This window comes from Mobula hypostoma, chromosome 10, assembly GCF_963921235.1.
Source record: "Mobula hypostoma chromosome 10, sMobHyp1.1, whole genome shotgun sequence".
Taxonomy (NCBI): Eukaryota; Metazoa; Chordata; class Chondrichthyes; order Myliobatiformes; family Myliobatidae; genus Mobula; species Mobula hypostoma.
In genome coordinates, this window is record NC_086106.1 from 131,900,453 (window position 1) to 131,927,322 (window position 26,870).

General features: G+C 44.3%; 1 protein-coding gene across 1 annotated transcript in view; it reads right to left on the reverse strand.

Annotated features, from left to right (window-relative positions):
- f9a (coagulation factor IXa) overlaps positions 1-21,791 on the reverse strand; it is a 37,166-nt gene extending 15,375 nt beyond the window's left edge. The window contains exons 1-4 of the mRNA XM_063061168.1: positions 21,660-21,791; positions 11,767-11,927; positions 7,448-7,472; positions 5,003-5,116 (exon numbers count right to left, since the gene is read on the reverse strand). Coding sequence (XP_062917238.1) covers positions 5,003-5,116; positions 7,448-7,472; positions 11,767-11,927; positions 21,660-21,726 — 367 coding nt within the window. The 5' untranslated portion in view covers positions 21,727-21,791. The remainder of the gene's footprint in view (positions 1-5,002; positions 5,117-7,447; positions 7,473-11,766; positions 11,928-21,659) is intronic.
- Between the last annotated feature and the right edge of the window lie 5,079 nt (positions 21,792-26,870).

Genomic DNA, 26,870 nt, shown 5'->3' on the forward strand with positions numbered 1-26,870 from the left:
TGTCTACACCCACCTGGACAAGCCAGCGAGCACTGTGAAGGTCATGTTTTTTGACTTCTCCAGTGCGTTCAACACCATCCGCCCTGCTCTGCTGGGGGAGAAGCTGACAGCGATGCAGGTGGATGCTTTCCTGGTGTCATGGATTCTTGATTACCTGACTGGCAGACCACAGTACGTGTGCTTGCAACACTGTGTGTCCGACAGAGTGATCAGCAGCACTGGGGCTCCACAGGGGACTGTCTTGTCTCCCTTTCTCTTCACCATTTACACCTCCGAGTTCAACGACTGCACAGAGTCTTGTCATCTTCAGAAGTTTTCTGATGACTGCCATAGTTGGATGCATCAGCAAGGGAGATGAGGCTGAGTATAGGGCTATGATAGGAAACTTTGTCACATGGTGTGAGCAGAATTATCTGCAGCTTAATGTGAAAAAGACTAAGGAGCTGGTGGTAGACCTGAGGAGAGCTAAGGTACCGGTGACCCCTGTTTCCATCTAAGGGGTCAGTGTGTACATGGTGGAGGATTACAAATACCTGGGGATACGAACTGACAATAAACTGGACTGGTCAAAGAACACTGAGGCTGTCTACAAGAAGGGTCAGAGCCATCTCTACTTCCTAAGGAGACTGAGGTCCTTTAACATCTGCCAGACGATGCTGAGGCTGTTCTACAGGTCTGTGATGGCCAGTGCTATCATGTTTGCTGTTGTGTGCTGGGACAGCAGGCTGAGGGTAGCAGACACCAACAGAATCAACAAACTCATTCGTAAGGCCAGTGATGTTGTGGGGATGGAACTGGACTCTCTGACGGTGGTATCTGAAAAGAGGATGCTGTCTAAGTTGCATGCCACCTTGGACAATGTCTCCCATCCACTACATAATGTACTGGTTGGGCACAGGAGTACATTCAGCCAGAGACTCATTCCACTGAGATGCAACACAGAGCGTCATAGGAAGTCATTCCTGCCCATGGCCATCAAACTTCACAAATCTTCCCTTAGAGGGTCAGACACCCTGAGTCAATAGGCTGGTCCTGGACTTATTTCCTGGCATAATTTACATATTACTATTTAACTATTTATGGTTTTATTACTATTTATTATTTATGGTGCAACTGTAATGAAAACCAATTTCCCCCGGGATCAATAAAATATGACTATGACTATGACTCTCATACAAGGAACGTTTGATGGCTCTGGGTCTGTTCTCGCAGGAGTTTAGAAGGATGAGTGGAGATCTGTTTGAGATCTCTCCAATGTTGAAAGGCCTAGACAGAGTAAGTGTGGAAAGGATGTTTCCCATGGTGGGGTAGTCTAAGACAAGAGGTCATCACGTCAGGATAGAGAGGCATCCATTTAAAACAGAGATGCAGAGAAATTTCTTTAGCCAGAGGGTAGTGAATTTGTGGAATTGTTACCACAGGCAGCTGTGGATATCAGGTGGCAGCTGTGGATATCAGGTGGTTGGAGGTCGGAGATTGATAGATTCTTGATTGGACACGACATCAAAGATTATGGGGAGAAGGCCAGGGAATGCGATTGAGAAGGGGCAAACAAAGGATCATCCATGATTGAACGGCAGAGCAGACTCAATGAGACAAATGGCATAATTCTTCTCCTCTGTCTTACGGTCTAATAAAATGGCTACTGAGCATGTAGTGAAATGTGTCATTTGCGTCAACTGTGAACATGACCCGAGGATGGGCTGGAGTCAGCCCACAAGTGTCTGGCGCCAACATAACATGCCCACAGCTTACTAACCCTAACTTAATCACCTTTGAATTGTGGGGGAAAACAGAGCACTCGGAGGAAATGCACGTGGTCACAGGGAGACAATACAAACTGCTTGCAGGAATTGAACCCTGAATGCTGATCTTGTCAATCATTACATTAACTGCTAAGCTACCATGCTACCCATGCTCAGGCAGTAATGTAATGCACAGACGGACCTCCCCAAGGATGGGAAGGTGCAATGAAAATGCAACCTTTCACTAAGAGAATTGGACTCAATATTCATCTTTTTATTTGTACTGCTTCAATGTACTTTTGAAGGATATAATCTCTCCAGATAGCATACAAACAAAAGATTAACTCTTTTTGTCACATTCACGTTAAACATCAAAACATACAGTGAAATGTAATGTTTGTATCATATCAAATCTGTGAAGATGGTGCTGGGGGCAGCCTATAATTGTGGAGCAGAGGGATCTGGGGGTACATGTCCACAGATCCCTGAAAGTTGCCTCACAGGTGAATAGGGTAGTTAAGAAAGCTTATGGGGTGTTAGCTTTCATAAGTCGAGGGATAGAGTTTAAGAGTCGCGATGTAATGATGCAGCTCTATAAAACTCCGGTTAGACCACACTTGGAGTACTGTGTCCAGTTCTGGTCGCCTCACTATAGGAAGGATGTGGAAGCATTAGAAAGGGTACAGAGGAGATTTACCAGAATGCTGCCTGGTTCAGAGAGTATGCATTATGATCAGAGATTAAGGGAGCTAGGGCTTTACTCTTTGGAGAGAAGGAGGATGAGAGGAGACATGATAGAGGTGTACAAGATAATAAGAGGAATAGATAGAGTGGACAGCCAGCGCCTCTTCCCCAGGGCACCACTGCTCAATAAAAGAGGACATGGCTTTAAGGTAAGGGGTGGGAAGTTCAAGGGGGATATTAGAGGAAGGTTTTTTACTCAGAGAGTGGTTGGTGTGTGGAATGCACTGCCTGAGTCAGTGGTGGAGGCAGATACACTCGTGAAGTTTTAGAGAATACTAGACAGGTATATGGAGGAATTTAAGGTGGGGGCTTATATGGGAGGCAGGGTTTGAGGGTCGGTACAACATTGTGGGCCGAAGGGCCTGTACTGTGCTGTACTATTCTATGTTCTATGTCTCTGGCGGCAGCGTAGCATTCCCACAACACATTAACCCTAACAAGGACATCCTTGGACTGTGGGAGGAAACTGGAGCACCCGGAGAAAATCCAAATGGCCACAGGGAGAATGTACTAACTCCTGACAGACAGTGGTGGGAATTGAACCCCATTTACTGATGTTATAAAGCAGTGGTCCCCAACCACTGGGCCGTGGACTGGTGCCGGGCCGCAAAGCATGTGAGGAAACGATATGATTTGGCGATATGAGTCAGCTGCACCTTTCCTCATTCCCTGTCACACCCACTGTTGAGCTTGAACGCACGCTAGGTCATTACGCACGCGTCATCCATGTCAGCGCGGGAAGGAGATCACCTCCTCGAGCTTGCAAATGACGGTGGGCTGAAAAATATGTTTGACATAACATCTCTGCTGGCATTCTGGATCAAAGTCAAGGCTGAATATCCTGAGATAGCCACGAAAGCACTGAAAACGTTGCTTCCACTTCCAACATATCTCTGCAATGAATGCAACGAAAACTAAACTGCGGAATAGACTGGACATAAGGAACCCCCTTTGAGTATCGCTGTCTCCCATCACCCCTCGATAGGACCGTCTTGTTACAGGGAAACAAGCCCAGGGCTCCCACTGATTCAGCGATATTGGTGTGTTGCAATGATTTTATATGTTCATACGGGGAAAATATGTGCTGTGTGTTTAATATCCAAATGTTACTTAAAATGTTATGATGCTATTGACTTATATAACCATATAACAATTACAGCACGGAAACAGGTGATCTCGGCCCTTCTAGTCCGTGCCCAACGCAACTCTCACCTCGTCCCACCGACCTGCACTCAGCCCATAACCCTCCATTCCTTTCCTGTCCATATACCTATCCAATTTTTCGTTAAGTGATAATATCGAACCTGCCTCTACCACTTCTACTGGAAGTTCGTTCAACATTTACTTCAAGCTCCCCTGTCCTCCCCTGATAATCACTATATTCATGCGAGGAAAATATGCGCTGTGTGTATGATATTAAATTCGTTAGATAACCCTTTTAGATATGAAATTGTGTGTTTTAACCACTTATCACCTATATTCCAGTCGTGATTAACAACACCCCCCCGAACAGAATCGCCAAAGTGATTTGTAGAAAAAAATCGGCACGTACACGCATGCACAAGTCACGTATGCACACTGGTGCCCGTGCAATGCTTCATGGTCACTGTAGTCTTACTCAGGGTAAACACAACATATTTGACTGCTACTCTTGTCCGTTGGCAACCGTACCCCACCCCCCCCCCCCCACCCCCGGGTCGGCCTGTCCGCAGGAATATTGTCAATATGAAACCGGTCCGCGGGGCAAAAAAGGTTGGGGACCCCTGTTATAAAGCAATTATTCTAACCACTACACTACCATGTGTTGGATTCAGATGGTGTTGAAGCAAAGTTCTTTCGGAAGTCAAGGAAGAAGCAAAAAACTTGTTGCTTCACGGTCGTTTTATTAAGTGTTAATAGAACAAAGAGAGTTGGAGATGGACAGGAGTCTAGTAGTGAAGAACAAAGAATGGAAAAACACTAAAAAGAAGATGGTGGCCTTCTTATACCATAGAAAAGAAAAATTTCATTCAAATTTGTAGGTAAAAATTGACCAATCATATAGTCCCTATTCAAATAATGCTATACCAAGAGAAGCTTCCAGAATCAGACGAAGAACTGTTACTACAAGGGGACACATTGAACAAGTGCATATACATACTGTGACCACAAGGAAACATACGAAACAGTTATAGCAGTTATACAAAAATACGAGCAGCATAAATGGTTAAACTCAAAGTTCAAAGTTTATTGTCAAAGTACGTATACGTCACTGCAAAGAAAATTATAATTATACTGTCTAATCTAACACGTGCCATCCACATATGGCAGCACTAAATCAATGACCAATTGTGCTCTTTCAAAGTTCAAAGTAAATGCATTATCAATGTACATGTCACCATATGCAACCCTGAGATTCATTTCCTTGTGGGCACACTCATAAAGTCCAAGAAACAGAAAAGAATCAATAAAAGGCCACAACTATCAGGATGAACAAACAACCAATGTGCAAAAGGCGAGATAGCTCTCTTTACCTCTCTCACAGTTCATCCCTTCGAAACCTGGTGGGCACAAGCAGTAATAGGAAGAAATCCCATCTTTGCATTTAGCTTGGTTTAGGCAAGGATTGGGGTCACATTGGTTTCCATCTGAAAATGAAGCAGCTTAATCTTAATAAGGTAGAAACCATTCAAGATCACCAATTTCTGCAACCTACAGAACCTACAAAGGTACAGCAACATGCTGAGTGGGATTTACAATGAAAGGAGATGGACTTCCTGACAGACATACAACTACACTCAATAAACGTTGCTGGTGAATGCAGCAGGCCAGGCAGTATCTCTAGGAAGAGGTGCAGTCGACGTTTCAGGCCGAGACCCTTCGTCAGGACCTCTTCCTAGAGATGCTGCCTGGCCTGCTGCGTTCACCAGCAACTTTTATTGTGTGTTGCTTGAATTTCCAGCATCTGCAGAATTCCTCGTGTTTGTAACTACACTCAATGGCCACTTTATTAGGTACACTTAGACACCTGCTTGTTAATGCAAATATCTAATCAACCAATCATGTGGCAGCAACTCAATGCATAAAAGCATGCAGATATGGTCAAGGAATTAAGTTATTGTTCAGATCAAACATCAGAATGGAGAAGAAATGTGATCTAAGTGCCCTTGACCGTGGAACGACTGTTGTTGCCGGTCAATTTGAGTATCTCAGAAACTGCTGATCCCCTGAGATTTTCATGCACAACAATCTCGAGAGTTTCTAGAGAATGGTGCAAAAAAAACCAAGGATTGTCCAGAGAGTGGCAGTTCTGTGGATGAAAACGCCTTGTTAGAGAGGTCGGAGGACAAAGGCCAGACAGGTTCAAGCTGACGGGAAGGCGACATAACCACGCATTACAACAGTGGTGTACAGAAGAGCACCTGTGAACACACAACACGTTGAACCTTGAAGTGGGTGGGCTACAGCAGCAGGAGATCACAAACAACCAGTCAGTGGCCATTTTATTAGGTACAGGAGGTATGTCTGCAAGGACACTTTTCAATCATGTTGAAGAATGAGATGCATTAGAAGATCCTGAGACTGTAAACAGCACAGATCATGAATGACTGAGGATTGACATCTCCCTGACTTTTTTGCTCTAGGTGGGAAACCACTACTGGCTGAACACCTCCCACTTTTCTCCAGAGTTGGGAGTGAGGGTTCGAAGATACGAGCCACTGGCAGAAGCCACCAGACATCTGATGAGGCAAAACAACGGATTCTGATTTCTAAATAAAATGGACTCATACTCACAACCTCCCTCCTTATTGAACATCGAACAGTACAGACCCTTCTGCCCAGAAAATTGTGCTGACCTTTCAGCTTACTCCTTGATCAATCTAACTCTTCCCTCCTACATAGCCCTGCATTTTTCTATCATCCATTTGCCCGTGAAAGAATTTCATAAATGCCCCAATATTATCTGCCTCTACCACCAACCCCATCAGTGTATTCCACAACCCACCACTCTGTGTGTGAAAAACCTACTCCTGACATCCCTAGTATCCTTTCCTCCAATCACTTCAAAATTATGCTATTGCACAAAGTCATAAAATCGCAGAACACTCCAGCACAGAAACAGGCCCTGCAGCCCATCTAGGCCATGCTGAACTATTAATCCCTGCAGCCCATCTAGGCCATGCTGAACTATTAATCCCTGCAGCCCATCTAGGCCATGCTGAACTATTAATCCCTGCAGCCCATCTAGGCCATGCTGAACTATAATCCGCCTAGTCCCATCAGACTGCACCTGGGCCACAGCCCTCCCATCCACATACCTATCCAAATGTCTCTTAAAGGTTGAAATCGAACCCTCATCCACCATTTGCACTGGCAGTTCATTCCATACTCTCACCACTCTCTGAGTGAAGTTAGAAGCTGGCATCTGATATCAGCCATTTCCACTGGGAAAAGGTCTCTGGCTGTCCACTCAATCTATGACTTTTATCACTTTACTCTCCTCTATTAAATCATCTCCCATCCTCCTTCACTCCAAAGATCAAAGCCTTAGCTCATTTAACCTATCCTCATAGGACACAAGGTTATGGTTTTGCATCTTACTGTCTACCTGCGTTGCACCTTCTCTGTAAACGTTGTACCTTATTCTGTAGCTTATTACTGTTTTGCCTTGTACTATCTCAATGAGCTGATGTGATGAAATGATCTGTAAGGATGGCATGCTCTGTACCTCAGTCCATTTAAGAGACTACTAGACAAGGTATATGGAGGAATTTAAGGTGGGGGGTTATATGGGAGGCAGGGATTGAGGGTCGGCACAACAATATGGGCCGAAGGGCCTGTACTGTGCTGTACTATTCTATGTTCTATGTGACAATAATAAACCGATTCATCTCATATCGAACTTTAATATTAGGACAGGATAATATAGATACAAACCAGTACATGTTTAATTAAGACGTGATTAAGTTAAAACTTACCTACATAATGGTTCCAAAATTCAATCTGTAAGAAATAAGAAAAGAAAATTAATTATGCATCTACACTCAGTGGCCACTTTATTAGGTACACCTGTATAGCCGCTTGTTAATACAAATATCCAATCAGCCAATCATGTGGCAGCAACTCAATGCATAGAAGTATGCAGACATGGTCAAAAAGTTCAGTTTTGTTCAAACTAAACATCATAATAAGAAACAAATGTAATCTAAGTGACTTTCTCTGTGGAATGATGGTTGGCGCCAAATGGGGTGGTTTGAGTATAGCAGAGTTTGCATTTTGTTGTATGATTGTTTGTGGTTTTTGTATTGCTATATTTATGCTCTATTCTTGGTTGGTGTGGCTGTAACAAAACCCAATTTCCCTCGGGATCAATAAAGTATATCTATTTATCTATCTAAAGTTTCCAAGGAGACCAAGAAGATGTGAAGAGTTACAGATGTAGGTGGAAAGTGACTGAGCCAAAGGAAATAGAATGGATTTGCGGTATGAGGACATGTATTCAGTGGGGCAGGAGCAGGCTGAGACAATGAGCCTCCCCAGAGAGTCAGGCTTGTGGATCTTGGGTAGAGAGTAGAAACGAGCGATGTGGGGTAACGGAACTATGAGCTTGGAGGCAGTGGATGGGAGTTCTCCAGAGTTGATGAGGTCAGTGATAATGTCGGAGACAGACTGTCAGAGTGGCGTCCTCTTCAAGTGGTAGGTAAGAGGAGCTGTCTAAGAGCTGCCACCTGGCCTCAGCAAGGTCGAGATCAGCCCACCACACCGAAACACCATCCCCTTTGTCTGGGGGTTTGATGGTGAGGTTGGGATTGATGTGGAGAGAGTAGAGGGCAGTACCTTCAGAGGGAGTAAGGTTCAAGGAGAAGAGGGGAGTGCTGAAATCGAGATGGTTGATGGCTCGTCAGCAATTACAGATGAAAAGTTCCAGAACAGGCAGAGAACCTGAGGAGGGTGTCCAAGAAAAGGAGGAGGGTTGCAGATGGGAGAAAGGGTTATGGGTGCAGGGTGGGAAATTTTGAGGTGATGGGCTACAGCAGCAGAAGAGCATGAACTTACACCCAGTGGCCACTTTATGAGATACCTCCTGGACCTAATAAAATGATCACTATGTGAATGTAGATTCAGAAAAAACTATGGATAAATTACTCAGCTGAAGGACTGTACTTCCAGCTTGTTTTCTCTAGCGTGTCAGACACTGAGGGGAGATGTGATAGAGGTTTCCAAGATGATAAGAGACATAGGATGGACAGAGAGCATCTGTTTCCCAGGGTTGAAATGTGTAACGCCAGGGGGCATGCATTGAAGGTGAGAGGGGATAGGTTCAAGAGGGTCATGAGGGGTAAGTTTTTTTTACTCAGTGAGTCATGGAATGTGTTGCCTGGTATGGTGGTAGAGGCAGATAGGTTAGAGATAGGTTTTAAGAGATGTTTGGATAGGCACATGGTGTAAGGAAGGTGGAAGGCTATGGACATGGTGTAGGTAGGAGGGATTGATGGTTGAGTGTTTTTGATTTGCTTTTTAGCTAGTTCAGCACAACACTGTGAGCCAAATGGCCTGTTCCTGTGCTGTACGTTCTATGTTCTATCCTAGTAAGTTCAGCAAAATAGTGCGGGCTGAAGGATCTGTTCCAGTCCTATACTATTCTCTGTTCAACGTTTTCTTGAAGGAGCCCTTTTGGCCAATCACAATCATGCTGGTGAGAAACAAACTTTAGGACATTCAGGCATAGCTCTGAAAGTCATGGCTCTCTGAGTGTTAATTGCACAGGACAACAAAGAACCTGCTTCCTGAATACTTTTGGGCGTATCATATGGATTTTGGGTGTATCATACGGATTTTGGGTGTATCATACGGATTTTGGGCTGCTGATCATGAAAGTCACCATTAAATTTTTCTATCACAAACCAGTTTGTAAAATTGCCTATATTTGTTATTTCAATTTATAATTCAAGTCTTAATTACTGATGCCAAAATTAAGGAAGACATTTTTGTTGGTCCACAAATCAAACAGGTTATCAATGACAGGCAATTTGAAGAATTTCTAGTGGGACTGGAGAAAATCACATGGAAAACATTCAAGGATGTTGAAGAAAATTTTCTTGGCAACTACAGAGCACCAAACTACGTGCAGCTGGTTGACAGCATGCTTCAAGCGTACAAAACTATGAAGTACAACATATCACTAAAGATTCATTTTCTGCATTCCTGTTTAAACATCTTCCCTTCAGATCTTTGCTTATTTGTTGTCCAGTGTAATCAGAACTGACTCGGGTGCCTCTCGGTATGTTACGATAAAGATTGGCTTTATTTGTTACATGAACATCAAAACATCAAACTATGCAGTGAAATGCATCGTTTATGTCTAATTAAATCAGCAAGGATTATGCTGGGGGCAGCCTGCAAGTGTCTCCACACATCCAATGCCCATAACCTCTACGCCTTTGGAATGATGGAGGAGACTGGAGCAGCCAGTGGAAACTCATGCAATCACAGGGAGCATGTACAAATCCCGTACAGACAGCAGAGGGAATTGAACCCCAAATGGTGACTGCTGGCACTGTAGATCATTGCATTAACTGCCATGCCGCTATGCCACTATGCCATCCCCATTGTTTTGTGTACTGCCAGCACAACAAAGACCACATTCTACAGAGGTTGTGTTGAGAGCATCCTGAGCAGCTGCATCACTGCCTGGTTCGGAAATTACCATCTCGGATCGCAAGACCCTGCAGCGGATAGTGAGGTCAGCTGAGAAGATCATCGGGGTCTCTCTTACAACATTACAGACATTTACACCATACTTCTGCATCCGTAAAGCTAACAGCATTATGAAGGACCCCACGCACCCCTCAGACAAACTCTTCTCCCTCCTGCCATCTGGCAAAAGGCACCCAAGCATTCGGACTGTCACGACCAGACTATGTAACAGTTTCTTCCCCCAAACCATCAGACTCCTCAATACCCAGAGCCTGGACTGACACCAACCTGATGCCTTCTACTGTGCCTATTGTCTTGTTTATTATTTATTGTAATGCCTGCACTGTTCTGTGCACTTTATGCAGTCCTGGGTAGGTCTGTAGTCTAGTGTAGTTTTGTGTTGTTTTACGTAGTTCAGTGTAGTTTTTGTATTATTTCATGTAGCACCATGGTCCTGAAAAACATTGTCTCGTTTTTACTGCGTACTGTACCAGCAGTTATGGTCAAAATGACAATAAAAAGTGACTTGACTTGACTTGACTTGAAGAGGTTATGATTCCCAAGAGTATTCTATCTTTCCTGGGATTGAAGCAGCTACCAGCAGGAAGATTATGAGACAGGTTGAAAGAGTCAGGTGTGACATGCCAGGGACAATGCAACAATGAAGAGGAGCTGATAAAGAGTTCAAGTGTGCAGAGGAGCAATGGTTGGAGCAAGGAGAGAAGATCAGGGCATGAGGAGACAGGAGGGAATTACATGGACAGTGTGTGTTTAACGGTACAGACTGCATCACCAGCTTCTGGGAGGAGACCAAGCAGGAAATCAAACCCTCATATGGGCCGCTGACGCCCAGGGGTCAGACATCTGTGTGAGTCTGGTGTTCAAACCAAAGCCCGAAGTTCAATGTCTGAAGGGCGAGTACATAAGTTGAGCACCAATATTAGAGCACCTGGGTGATCGGTTGTGACCTGAAATATGTCTGCAAGTCGGGGCCAGAGACTGGAAGCTGGAGGCCTGGAGGCAGTTAGTTGTAGAGTTGGAGGACTGTCTGTATCTCTGCGTGGCAGGAAGGAAAGGGGCTCATCTTGGTTTTTGTTTTGGAGTGTAGGAAGTTGAGGGGGGACTTGATAGAGGTATTTAAGATTATGAGGGGGATAGATAGAGTTGACGTGGATAAGCTTTTTCCATTGAGAGTGGGGGAGATTCAAACAAGAAGACATGAGTTGAGAGTTAAAGGGCAAAAGTTTAGGGGTAACATGAGGGGGAACTTCTTTACTCAGAGAGTGGTAGCTGTGTGGAACGAGCTTCCAGCAGAAGTGGTTGAGGCAGGTTCGATGTTGTCGTTTAAAGTTAAATTGAATAGGTATATGGACAGGAAAGGAATGGAGGGTTACGGGCTGAGTGCAGATCGGTGGGACTAGGTGAGAGTGAGAGTTCAGCACAGTCTAGAAGGGCCGAGATGGCCTGTTTCCGTGCTGTAATTGTTATATGGCTATATGGTTATATGGAGTTCACCAAAATACTCTAGGCACTGCTGCACTTTGCAAGTTAATTACTCAATACATACGTAATTCTCATTGGGTCCATAAAGAAAGCTTACCGTGCCTTCCTTGTTTTCAAATATTTCCCGTGCTTCTTCAAAGGAACACTTTTCCTCGTAGCACTCTCTCTCTAGGTTCCCCACCTTAAGTTCCTCAAAAACTTGATATCCCCGTCTCTGCCTCCGTAAAATGTTGCTTGCCTCTTTGTTTTGAAGGAAAACTGAATTGAAAAGAAATACGGTAAAAAAGTAGAAGAGAGTATCGACTCTGCCGAGAGTTTCCATCAAGCTGTCAAATTAGCCCATAAGACACAGGAGCAGAATTAAACCTTTCAGCCCATTGAGTCTGCTCCGCCATTCCATCATGGTTGATCCCAGATCCCACTCAACCCTATTCATCTGCCATCTCGCCATATCCTTTGATGCCCACACCGATCAGGAAACAATCAACTTCCGCCGTAAATATACACATAGACTTGGCCTCCACTGCAGTCTGTGGCACAGCATTTCACAGATTCAGTACTCTCTGGCTAAAAAAGTTCCTCCATGCCTCTGTTCTAAAAGGTCACCGCTCAGTTTTGAGGCTGTTCCCTTAGTCTGGATACCCCCACTATAGAAAACATCCTCTCCACATCCACTTTATCCTTTCAACATTCAGGAGGTTTCAAAGAGATACCCCACCCCTGCATTTTTCTAAATTCCAGTGAGTACAGGCCCAAAGCTGCCAGATACTGCTCAGATCTTGAACCCTTAATTTCTGGAATCAACCTCGTGAACCTCCTCTGGACTCTCTACAATGATAACACATCCTTCTGAGATATGGGTCCCAAAACCATTGACAATACTTCAAGTGCAGCCTGACTAGTGTCTTATAAAGGCTCAGCATTATCTCCTTGCTTTTATATTCTATTTCCCTTTGAAATAAATGCAAACGTTGCATTTGCCTTTTTTACCACAGACTCAACCTGTAAATTAGCCTTCCGGGAGTCTTGCTAAGTCCTTCTGCACCTCTGATGTTTGAGCCTTCTCCCCATTTAGATAATAGTCTGCTCTATTGTTCCTTTTATAGATAGGTAGACTGACATACTTTATTGATCCCGAGGGAAATTGGGTTTCGTTACAGCTGCACCAACCAAGAATAGAGTATAAATATAGCAATATAAAACCATAAATAATAATATGTAAATTATGCTAGATGGAAATGTCCAGGACCAGCCTATTGACTCAGGGTGTCTGACTCTCCAAGGGAGGAGTTGTAAAGTTTGATGGCCACAGGCAGGAATGACTTCCTATGACGCTCTGTGTTGCATCTCAGTGGAATGAGTCTCTGGCTGAATGTACTCCTGTGCCCAACCAGTACATTATGTAGTGGATGGGAGACATTGTCCAAGATGGCATGCAACTTGGACAGCATCCTCTTTTCAGACACCACCGTCAGAGAGTCCAGTTCCATCCCCACAACATCACTGGCCTTACGAATGAGTTTGTTGATTCTGTTGGTGTCTGCTACCCTCAGCCTGCTGCCCAAGCACACAACAGCAAACATGATCGCACTGGCCACCACAGACTCGTAGAACATCCTCAGCATTGTCCAACAGATGTTAAAGGACCTCAGTCTCCTCAGGAAATAGAGACGGCTCTGACCCTTCTTGTAGACAGCCTCAGTGTTCTTTGACCAGTCCAGTTTATTGTCAATTCGTATCCCCAGGTATTTGTAATCCTCCGCCATGTCCACACTGACCCCCTGGATGGAAACAGGGATGCATTATCATACTTTTCCCAATATTGTATTGCATCTGTCACTTTTTTTGCCCATTCTTCCAATTTCTCTAAGTCCTGCTGTAATCGCATTGCTTCCTCAGCACTAAATACCCCTCCACAAATCTTTGTATCATCCACAAACTTTGTCACAAAGCCACTATCCAAATCATTGACAAACAATGTGAAAAGCAGCGGACTCAATACTGACCCCTGAGGACCACCACTAGTCACTGGCAGTGCTTTTTATTCCCATTCACTGCCTCCTGCCTCTCAGCCATTCTGCTATCCATGCGGTATCTTTCCTGTAGAACCATACGATTTTATCTTGTTAAGCAGCCTTATCAAACGCCTTCTGAAAAATCCTGACAGATGTGTATACACTATGGGAGGGATTGATAATGTGGACAGTCAGGATCTTTAACCCAGGGTAGTCCGTCCACCTTTTGCCCTTGCTCTCCCCGTGCCATTCTGAAACCTCTTCAGGGGCTGTGTGCCTTGAGATGGTAGTGGAAAAGGTGAGAAGTTTCAAGTTCCTGGGTGACAACATCTCTGAAGATTAAAGCAACATACACAAATTTTTGTAGGAACTCAGCAGGCCAAGCAATGTCTATGGAAAAGAGTAAATATTCAATGTTTCAAGCTGAGACCTTCATTAGCGGATGGAGGGTCTCAGCCCGAAACGTCGACTGTTTACTCTTTTCCATAGATGCTGCCTGACCTGCTGAGTACCTCCAGCATTTTGTGTGCACCCCTTGGATTTTCAGCATCTACAGATTCTCTCATGTTTGTGTCTCTGAAGATGTATTCTGGACCTAACATGTCAATACAATTACAAAAAAAGGATGACTGCACCTATATTTCATTTGGAGTTTGAGGAGAATTGATTTGTCACCAAAGACTCCTGCAAATTTATACAGATATATCGTGGAGCACTTTCTAATGGGTTGTATCACCGTCTGGTATGGAGGGACCACTGCACAGGATCAGAAAAAGCTGCAGAAAGTTGTAAACTCAGCCAGCTCCATCATGGGCATTGGTCTCCCCAGCATCCAGGACACCTTCAAAAGGTGATGCCTCCAAAAGGCAGCATCCATCATTAAGGGCTGTCATCACCCAGAAAGTGCCTCTTTTCATTGCTACCACCAGGGAGGAGGTACAGGAGCCTGAAGACACACGCTCAATGTTTCAGGAACAGCTTTTTCCTCTCCATCACATTTCCAAATGGACATTGAACCCATGAACACCACCTCACTATTTTCCCCTTTGTTTTTGCATTACTTATTTGATTTAATTTTTATATATACTTCTAATTATAATTTATGTTTTTATTATAATGTATTGCAGTGCATTTCATGAAATATACCAATAATAAAGCTGATTCTGATTCTGAGGCGGGTAACTGCTGTGGACGGAACTGACTTCTTTACGTCTGTGCACATTGGGTGAGATACAGTGAGGGTGTCAGCACCTCGAACTATCGAGGACGTTATTACCTCTGGAACCCACAGGACTCGGGGACTGTTGAAAACAAAAAAACATTCAGTTGTAAACAGACTCCTCCTGGAATTCCTGAAGGGAATTGTTTATGGATCAGATGCCTAGAATTCTTCACGTCTGGAAATCTGGAACAGGCTCCTTCTGGAATTCTGGAGGGGAATTGTTTCTGAATCAGAGGCCTGGAATTCCCTATCGGAATTGCTTATGGATCAGAAACCAGCTGAATTTGTTTTTTTCTTTCTTTTACAGTTTAGTTTTCAGAAATTACTGACTGAAACAGAGAGATGGACAGTAATAAAGGCTTTGTTAGAACTTCTAAATATTCTACAGGATATGCAGTTAAGGTGAGAGGATGAAGTTGAAGGAATTAGAACTGGGTTTATATTCACTGACTGAATACAATGTGAAGTTCGCTGTTCCGTGACAGCAGGGCAGTGCAAAATAAATAGGAATAACAAGGCATTATTCATAGATTGTTCATAGACATGATGGCAGAGAGGAAGAAGCTGGTCTTAAAATGTTGAGTGTGTCTTCTGGCTCCTATATCTCCTCCCTGATGGTAGCAATGAGAAGACACATGCCCCAGGTTAGTGATGGATCCCGCCTTCTTGAGTCAACACCTCTTGAAGATGCCTTTGATGGTGGGGCAGGTTATGTCTGTGATGGGTGGGTTGAGTGAAGTTGAAGTTTATGGTCGTTCAATCAGACACATGAAACAGTGTTCCTCTGGGACCAGGGCGCACAACACAGAACATGCAGTCATAGAGCACATACAATAATGAACCGATAACTTAAAAATCTTGTGTAGATGTACAAGTTTGCATAAAGCGCATAGACCACATTTTGTTAAATATACAACAGTTACTGCCACTGTCATAAATTACAAGTACTGGCTGGTGGCAGTGTGTTCAGAAGTCTCACAGTTTGAGGGAAGAAGCTGTTACCCAGCCGAACAGGCCTTTTTCTTATACTGAGGTACCTTCTGCCTGACGATAGGAGATCAAAGAGATTGTGGGACGGATGAGAGAGGACCTTGACAAAGCTGAGGTCTCTGTGAATGCAGTGTTTCTGGTATGTGCCCTGGATAGGTGGGTGGGGGGGGGGGGGAAGAGAGATTCCAATGATTTTCTCAGCAGCCCTCAGAATCTGTTGCAGGGTCTTGCAGAAAGATGCCTTGAAATTCACATACCAGACGATGATACAGGTGGTCAAGACACGCTTGATGGTGCTCTGGTTAAATGTGATCTCACCAAGACATTGGACTTGGTCAGCAGAGACGGGCTCACTCAGACCCTCTCTAAGATGGGCTGCCCACCAAGACGACAGAGCATGATCGAATCCTTCCACAGCACAAAGAAGGGGACTGTGCAGTACAGTACAACGGCAGCTCTTCAGAGCTCCTTGACATGAGCAGTGATGTTAAGCAAGTCCGTCTTTTTGCCCCAACGCGTTTCAGGATTTCCTTTGCCCATCTCCTGAGACACACATCTGTCACTGTAACAGAGGGGATCTGCCCCCACACTCGATCACATGGCCGGCTTTCTCACCTCGCCCAACAAACAGCCAAATCCAAAGTGTACAGCACTATGATCACAGATATGCTGTCCGCTGGAGATGCAGCATTCACAACCCACACTCCACAGACCCCCCAGAGCCCGATGGATTGTTTCTCCCAGGCCTGCAAGTAACTTGGCCAAACTATCAGCCTGTAAAGGCAAACGTCTTGGGCCAAGATATGGAGGCACCACCAGTCATTACCATTGATAACTACAAGCTGGATGTGCTGAGGTTCTCCCTCGTGCCGGCTTCGCGAGTGTGAACACCCTGCTCAGGCAGGGTAGGCTGTGCTGGCCGGGCCATGTCTGCCACACGCAGGATGGCTATATCCCAAATGACCGTCTCTGTGGTGAGCCGGCTTGAGGCAAGAGAATCACTAGCTACCCGCATCTGCACGGCGAGGATGTGTGCAAGCAGAACGTGAAGGCGCTGGTCATCAACATTGAGTCCTGGGAGGAACTTGCAGCTGACCACACTAGGTGAGAAACACCCTGAAACAGCACCTCAAGTTAGGTGAGGGACAATTCCTGAAAGTGGCAGGAGACATAGAAAGGAGTGCTGCATCACCTGCAGAGCTGAGAACACTTCTAGATGTGACCATTGCAACTGAGACTGCACTCTGACATTGGTCTCTGCAGCAACAGATGGCATTGCACCAACAACGTAGCTAGGACATAACATCCATGGTTGACCCTGACCAACGGAGGGTCACACTTATGAATGGGAGTGGGGAGCTTCACTCACCTCAGTCTCCACAGGAACCGGAGGTGGTGTTGAGAGATCAGGTGAGATCATTCATAATGCGCACTCCCAGAAACTTGGTGATCTCCATGGAGGAACCATTGACGTGCAGTAGGGAGTAGTCAGCTTGCACCGTCCCGAAATCCACAATCATCCCTTTAGTGCGGTCTACATTGAGAACAAGTTGTTGTGTTTGCACCATTTTACCAGCCACTCTATCTCCTCTCAGCATGCCGTCTCGTTGTCATTGTTGAAGGTGACACCACTGTCGGGATTTCAGTGAACTTACTGATATGGTTAGAAAGCTGGATCTAACACACAGCGACATGTCAGCAGAGTAAACAGGAGGGGAGCCGGTGCTCAGTGTGTCTACACAGACTGTCTGAGGCCTCTCCATCAAGAAATCCAAGATCTGTTTGCAGAGGGAAGTGTTGAGACCCAACAAGGACAGTTTACCCACCGACTTCTGGGGACTGCTGGTCTTGAATGCTGAGCTGAAGTTGATGAACAGCATTCTGATGTAGAAGACACCATTTTCCTCTTCCAGCTGGGGAAGGACTTAGAAGAGTGCAGAGGCTATTGTATCATCAGAATCAGGTTTAATATCACCAGCATATGTCATGAAATTTGTTGTCAAATCAGTGGACTGATTTGGGTGATATATAAACTGGTAAATGTTCAATGTAGTGGGAAAGCAGGGTTTGGGGACTCTCTTGGGACGCTAGATGGAGTAGGTTGCATTTTGGCTTTGCTCCATTCATTTTTCAATCTTCTTGCCACCCTTTTACTATCTATATTGAAGTGTTTATAACACTTCTATATGCTTGAATTTTGATTTTTAATCGATGGAAATGACTACCAGAGGAAAAAATGCATTAGCTGAAGGCAAGGAAGCCGATAATGGAATTGGAAAGAAAGAACAGCCGAAACAGACTCAACTTACTTTGGAGGCTATCTTGAAGCTCCTGGATGATAAATTCAATAAAAGATTTACTACTTTAGAAGTATTGTTAAAGGAGATCGAAGGTAGATTGGCAGTACTTAAGCGGGAGAGCGAAAAACAACAACAATTTCCGAACTTGTTGAAGCTGGGAGACAGAGAGATCGCAGACTGGATCTATTGGAAAAGAAATTAACTTCGACTGCTCAAACACTGGAACAGTATAAAGTCAAGACTATTGACTTGGAGAGTCGTAGTCGGAGACAGAATTTGCGAATAATAGGACTCAGTGAAGACGTTGAGAGCGGTGACCTTACTAAATTTTTTTCTCAATTTTTAATGGAGGTGTTCAGTTCTGATGTTTTTTCTTCTTCCCCTATACTCGATCGTGCCCACCAGTCTTTATGAGTTAAACCCCCTCAGGAGTTGAAACCCCGACCTGTGATACTCCAATTTCATTATGTGCATACTAAGGAGCATTTGATTCCAATTGCCCATCGGAAAGGGGTATTTATGTATGGAGATCTCAAGTTTCATCTGGTTGAAGACTACAGTCCTGAGCTAATGCAAGAGAGATCGCTTCTTAAACCGGTGATGTCCAAGTTGTATCAAAGTAATTTCTGACCAGCTCTGCTATTTGCAGCTTGCCTAAGGGTTGTTCTGCCTGATAAATTGCATAAATGGTTTAAATCCATGGATGAAGCATATCAATTTCTTGAGGATCAAAGTTCAAGCTCAGATGTCTAATAAATTTGCTGTTTCTCAATGTTTGTATTCATTTGGCTTATAAACTGGTGATGTCCAAGCTCTATCAAAGAAAGTTTCAACCAGTTCTGCTATTTCCATTTTACTTAAATGGGAAGATTCTAATCCCCCTACTACATTTCAATGGTTTTCCCAAACTATAACATGTTTAAATTTGAAAAAATTAGGAGTGGTACCACTGATCCTTCGGTTAAATTTGAAGAAACTTGGAGGCCATTTATTCAAAATTTTCATATGATGTAAGTTGACTTCTTCCGAATCCTTTTTAATAACTTTTCGCTTGTGTATAGAGGAGCGGAGTTAATGACAAATAATGATCTTAACCAATGAAATCTGGCAGCCCAGTTTTTGTTTTGTTTTGTTTTGTTTTTTTTTAGTGTTGGGGGTAAAAACTTTTTTTTGAATCTTTTTCATGTTCAGTTATTAAGAGATTGGGAGGTTTAAATTAAATATGTTACTTGGAGTCTGTGTCTGTATACGTTAACCACTATTAATGTAATCCTGATCTCTTTGTATCATTATCATTGTTATGTTTATCAATTTGAAACTCAATAAAAAAGATTGAAGAAGAAAGGAAAGCAGGACTTAATCCAGTTCATGACCAGCTGCTTCATTATGATTGAGGTCAGTGCCACTGGACAGTAGTCATTAAGGCAGGTTACTGTCAGCTTCTTTGGCACTGAGAGGATGGTAGCGGACTTGAAGCCTGTAAGGATGGGGAGCTGTTTCAGAGAGGTGTCCAAGGCATCCATCTGCTAGCTAGGCTGCACTGTCTCTCAGCACATCCAGGTATGTTGTCAGGCCCCCCAGCTTTATATGGGTTGACCCTGACTAGAATCTTCCTCAAACCTTTACACCCTCTGCAGCCTCTTGTGATCCTGTCCATACCAGATGATGATGCAAACAGTCAGAATGTGTGGGGCATTTTGCTTGTTACACAGGGAGTGGTGGGTGTCTTGAATGGGATGTGAGACATTTAAGAGGGAGCGAGGGCAAGGGTTGAGTACGCAGCGAATGGAGGGAGATAAATCATGCACAGGCAGAAGGGTTTTAGTTGAATTTGACATCATTTTTGGTGCAGATTTTGAGGGGTGAACAGACTATTCCTGTGCTGTACTGTTCCATGTTCCAGCCCACTTCTCCATCTGTTCAAAAGCTACTTGCCGAACAAAACATTTGTCATTGTCCCTGGACCTGGTCCCTGTGCCCCATATCACTATAGGCTGCAAGTGTTTATAAAAATATCTATTATGAACATTGATCTCTCTAATTTCTGGTAATTTCTCCCCCACTTCTCTGTTCTCTCTTTTCCCATTCCCTATGCTGGTTCCCCTCTCATCCTTTCTCTTCTCCATACCTGCCCACCACCTGCTTCAGGTTCCCTGCCCCCTTTACTTTCTCCCTTGGTCCACTCTCGTGTCCTATCAGATTCTTCCATCTTCAATTCTTTTTACCTCTTCTACCTATTACCTCCCAGCTTCTTACTCCTGTCCCACCCACCCACCTTCCCCCTCACCTGGTCTCACCTTCTAGCTTGTACACATTTCCCTCCCCCCATCACCTTATTCTGGCAACTTCCCACTTCCTTTTCAGTCCTGATGAAGGGTTTCAGCCTGAAACATCAACTGTTTATTCCTCTCCATAGATGCTGCCTGACCTGCTGAGTTCCCCAGCATTTTGTGTGTATTGCTCTAGATTTCCAGCATCCGCATTGTGCTTAGATTAGTTAGGCCTTTAATTACCAGCTTAACTAGTTTAGCACAACATTGTGGGCTGAAGGCCCTGCTCCCATGCTGTTTTCTTGAAGGAAGCATTTAAGTGGCTCTTAGAAAGGTACATAAATGTTGAGAGAAATCAGGTGTGAGGACCATATGCAGAAGGGATTGGGTTAGTTGGGCATTTGATTACTAATTAATTGGGTCAGTACAACATTATGGGCTGAAGGGCCTGTTTTTATGCTGTACTCTTCTATTCCCTGTTAGAACATAGAACACTGCAACAAAATACAGGCCTTTCAGCCCATGATGTTGTGTTGACCTTTCAACCTCCTCTAATACCAATCTAACCCTTCCCTCCTACTTAATCCTCCATTTTTCTATCATCTATATGCCTAAGTGTATTTTAAATGTCTCTAACGTATCTGCCTCCACCGCCATCCTTGGCAGGACATTCCATGTGGCCACCACTCTGTGTAAAATACAGACCTCTGACATCCTCCCTGTACTTCTGTCAAATCATCTTAAATTTATGCCCTCTTGTATTAGCCACTTCCTCCCTGGGAAAAAGTCCCTGGCTATAAAAATGTTCTAAAACATCAAGGAAATAACCCAGATGTTGTTCAAAACAATGCAATGGATTTGTCACACTATCTGAGAGTGCAGACGAGGGTCTTAGTTTGAAAGTTTATCTGAGAGAATGCATCTCCAACAGAATTGCACTACCTGCTACTGCTCTCAAGTCAAGGCCTAGAATGTTTGTGAGAATTCTGGAGGGGATTTGAATCCACATCCTCCTAGCTCAGGGGCAGGAGGTTCAGGGAATCAATTATGGGTGAGATTTAGAGAGGAGAAGGGGAATTTGGGAAATAGTTGATGAAAATGGATATACGACAGATAAAGAGAAATGACTTTGAACTAACAAGTTGTGAAACCTGGAGGTTTTTTAAACTTTTTAAGATATGAAAGTGTCTTACCTTCATGGGGACTGCAGCTAATGACTCCCAGAAGACTGGTAGCTATTAACAAGCTGATTTCTCCCATTGTTCTCTGCCTAAAATTTAAAATAAAAAGCTTGGTCTGATGGTGAAGGGGAGAAAACTCGTTTAATGATTAGCTAATATGGTCGAGTAGCTGTATTTGATTTTCTAGACAGTTTACTTAGAGACCTGGCTGAAAGTCAATTCTGACAGCAGACAAGTCCTAAACTGCACAAAATAACAGAAAACAACCAAAAAACATGAAAATATTAACTTTTCATGCTTATTTCTCTCAAATAGATTTGAATTATATAGGATTAAAAAAGATTTTAACAGATTTTTGACAACTCAACACCTGCAGGCTGGTTTTTCACTCTATTAACCAACATGCAAACACACAGAGTTTACCACACTCATCTCTGACTGCAAGCATTTTAGCTGCTATCTTGCTGTTCTTGAATCCGGTTACTGTTTAGAATTTGATAGAAAAGTTCAAAATTCTGAAGGGTTTTGATAGACTGAATGAGGTTTGGTGATCCAAAAAATGTATCGAGAAGAGAGCCAGAGACTTTTACCCAGGGTAGAAATGGTTAATACAAGTGGGCATAATTTTAAGGTGATTGGATTGAAGTATAGGGGGAATTCTTACTTAAGTGGTTGGTAAGTTAATAGAAAAGATCCTGAGAGGCAGGATCAAAGAACATTTGGAGAGGCATAATACGAGTCAGCATGGTTTTGTCAAAGGCAGGTCGCTCCTCACCAGCCTAATTGAATTTTTTCTGGATATGACTAAACACGTTGATGAAGGTAGAGCAGTACATGTAGTGTATATGGATTACAGCAAGACATTTGATAAGGTACCCCATGCAAGGTTAATTGAGAAAGAAAGGAGGCATGGGATCCAAGGGGACATTGCTTTGTGGATCTAGAATTGGCTTGCTTACAGAAGGCAAAGAGTGGTTGTAGACGGGTCATTTTCTGCATGGAGGTCGGTGACCAGTGGTGTGCCTCAGGGATCTGTACTGGGACCCTTACTCTTCATGATTTTTGTAAATGACCTGGATGAGGAAGTGGAGGGATGGGTTAGTAAATTTGCTGATGACACAAAGGTTGGGGGTGTTGTGGATAGTGTGGAGGGCTGTCAGAGGTTACAGCGGGACATTGATAGGATGCAAAACTGGGCTGAGAAGTGGCAGATGGAGTTCAACTCAGATAAGTCTGAGGTGATTCAATTTGGTAGGTCAAATATGATGACAGAATATAGCATTAATGGTAAGACTCTTGGCAGTGCGGAGGATCAGAGGGATCTTGGGGTCCGAATCCATAGGACGCTCAAAGCAGCTGCACAGGTTGACTCTGTGGTTAAGAAGGCATACAGTGTATTGATCTTCATCAATCATGGGATTGAGTTCAAGAGCCAAGAGGTAATATTACAGCTATATAGGACCCTGGTCAGACCCCACTTGGAGTACTGTGCTTAGTTCCTGCCACCTCACTACAGGAAGGATGTGGAAACTATAGAAAGGGTGCAGAGGAGATTTACAAGGATGTTGCCTGGATTGGGGAGCATGCCTTATGAGAATAGGTTGAGTGAACTCGACCTTTTCTCCTTGGAGCGACAGAGGATGAGAGGTGACCTGATAGAGGTGTAGAAGATGATGAGGGGATTTGACCGTATGGATAGTCAGGGGCTTTTTCCCAGGGCTGAAATGGCGAACATGAGAGCGCACAGTTTTAAGGTGCTGAGGAGTAGGTACAGAGGAGATGTCAGGTGTAAGTTTTTTATGCAGAGAGTGGTGAGTGTGTGGAATGGGCTGCCGGCGACGGTGGTGGAGGCAGATACGATAGGGTCTCTTAAGAGACTCCTGGATAGGTACACGAAGCTTAGAAAAATAGAGGACCATGGGTAACCTTAGGTAATTTCTAAAGTAAGTACATGTTTGGCACAGCATTGTGGGCCAAAGGGCCTGTATTGTGCTGTAGGTGTTCTATGTTTCTACGTCTGATGTCAGTATTTTACAGAGAATGGTGACTGCATGAAATGTCCTGCCAAGATGGAGGCAGACATTTAAGAGACACTTAAGATTGGCATATGAATGCTAGAAAAATGGAGAGTTATGTAGGAGGAAAGGGTTGGATCGATCTTAGAGTAGGTTAAGAGGTTAGCACAATCTTGAGTGCCGAATGGCCTGTAGTGTTCTATACTCTATGAAAACTAACTTACTATTTTGCTCTTTTCATACTTTTTTATACTTCAATTTGTAACTTATAATATTTTATAATCATGTATCCATGATTGGCAGTCTAATGTCAGTGTTTTACTTATTTCTGTCCTTGCAGGGCCGGGACTGGACTCGGTTGTAACAGTGGAGAGTCAGTGGCAGAAAAATCAGAGGGGAGATGGGGAGACAAGGAGAGTTGTTTTTTTTTCACCGAGCTGTTGTGGTCTGGAATGAGCTATGCAGATAGGTACTGAAACAAGATAATAATCAAACAGAAACAGGAATCAGCCACTTCCCTGACATTCAATATGATCATGGTTGATTTGTCCCTGATCTATCCTGTGCAAGACCCCATACTCTTGACCTTCCTGATTGTTTATAGATCAGATAATTGAGGATAGATTCATGAATTTATTGATTGAAGCAGCGTGGTAACGGGGTTTTCTGGCCCAACGAGCTCGCACCACCCAATTATCCCCATATGACTAGGTAACCTACAAATCAGTATGTCTCTGGAGTGTGAAAAGTAAACTGGAGCACTCAGAGGAAACCCATGTGGTTACAGGGAGAACGTACAAACTCCTGACAGACAGAAGCAGGACTTGGAATCAATACACGTGACAAATTTAGCTAATCTGTCTCTATTTCTTGAGTCATAGGGAAAGGTTAAATAGATTAGGACTTTATTCTTTGCAGCAAGGAGAAGGAAGGGAGATTTGAAAGGGTATGCAAATTATGAGTGGCATAGATAGGGTAAATAGAAACAGGACATTTTCACTGAGTTGGGTGAGACTAAAACTAGAGGTTTAAGGGTGAAATGTGAAAATTTTTAGGGGAGCCTGAGGGGGATCTTCTTCACTCAGAGGGCAGTGCTAGTATGGAATGAGCTGCCAGTGTTAGATGTGGGTTTGATGGCAACAATTAAGAGACATTTGGATAAGAAGGACATGGAGGGCTATGGCCGAGGGGCAGATCAATGGGTCTAGGCAGAGTAATGGGCCTGTACAGGTTAGATGGGCTGATCGCCTAAGTAGTGCTACAGGAGCCTATGCAAGAATAAGGATGAGTTTTTGAAGACTGCGACAAACAAAAATTTGGTCTGTAGAGCAGTCATCCTTTCTACGTTACTCAGTGGACCATCTACGGTAGGCACCTGAATGCCCTGGAAGATTTTGAGGATCAGCTGGGAGGACAGACACACTAACACCAATGTACTGGGGGAGGCCAACATGAACAGCATCTCCACCGTGATAAAGCAACGCCAACTCCAATGGATAGATCATGACATCTGGATGCGTAACTCACACCTCCCCAAATAGATCCTCCACTCCCATTTGAACAAGGAGATGCTTCAAGGATACAGCAAAATCAAGCTGAAGAAATTCAACATCACATCTGAAATCTTGGAAGACATGGCACTCCACAGATACACCTGGAGGAAATCTGTTCCAGAGGGAGCTGTACTACATGAGAATGACTTCCGTTGTACCACGGACAGCAGCAGCAATGGCAGTGGTGAAAGGAAAGACTGAACAACCAAAAGACCCGACCGCTAACCACAGTCACTACTTACTGCACCAGGATATGTGGATCCCAGATCATCCTCAACAGACACCTGAGGACCCAATAGTCAATGTCTTAAGAGAACATCATGCTGTACACAACTGCTGTGGTGAAGATTTCCTGGGAGTCAAACCACCACTGGAAGTAGATTCAACTGGAATACTCAAGGCGAACAGGATAGGACTGTAGCCTGGGGAAGGAGCAGGTCAGCAGAAGTATTTGGACAACTCTTGTAAAGTCACTGGATCGAGCATGGTTGGTGAGACCTGGCTCTCCCCTGCCATCCCCGACTGTGCCATCCGACCGGAGGGATTTTCGATCCATCGGATGGACCGCACGGCGTCTTCGGGCAAGACAAGGGGAGGTGGTGTCCACCTACTGATCAACACTGCGTGGTGCTCGGACACAGTGGCACTGACAAGCTCCTACAGCCCGGACCTGGAACACCTGTCGGTGAAGTGTCGTCCCTACTATCTGCCAGGGGAATTCACCTCGGTCATACTGACAGCGGTCTACATTCCCCCCCAGGCGGACGTGGAGTGTGCTTTGAACATACTGTATGCCAACAGCAGTGAACTTGAGACCAGATATCTGGAGGCTTTGCTCATTACATTCAGGGACTTTAACCAGGCCAACCTCAGAAAGGCGCTGCCAAAGTTATACCAACATGTCTCCTGCCCCACTAGAGGCCCGAATATACTTGACCACTGCTACACAGCAGTCAAGGATGCCTACCATTCTGTCCCATGACCTCACTTCGGAAAATCGGACCATCAGGCCGGCTTACAAACAGAAATTGAAGCAGGAGGCCACGGTGTCAAAAGTAGTGTCGTGTTGGACGGAGGAAACGGATGAGGTCCTCCATGACTGCTTTGAATCGGTGGACTGGTTAGTATTCAAGGACTCGGCAGCTAACCTTGATGAGTATGCCTCAGCTGTCACGGACTTTACTTAGAAATGCACAGAGGACTGTGTGTCTCGCAAGACGATCCGGGTATTCCCTAACCGGAAACCTTGGATGAATTATGAGGTCAAGTCCCTTTTAAAGGCTAGAGCTGCAGCTTTTAGGTCCGGGGATACCAGTTGCTACACGGAATCCAGGCGTGAACTCCGGAAAGCCATTAAGGACACCAAGAAGCAATATTGAGCCAAGTTGGAAGCCCAGGCTAACCAAAGGGATGCCAGTAGACTATGGCAGGGTCTAAGTGAGATCTCTGGGTGCAAAGAAAAGGCTGGGAATATCAATAACTGTGGCGCTTCTCTTCTTGATGAACTTAATGTATTCTATGCAAGATACGAACGGAAGAGGAGCGTCCCGCTCCTTCCAGATGAACCAAACCTGGTGGCATCGAGATTCATCGTCACCGAGGAGGATGTTAGAAGGGCCTTCCTGAAGATAAATCCAAGGAAGGCGACGGGCCCA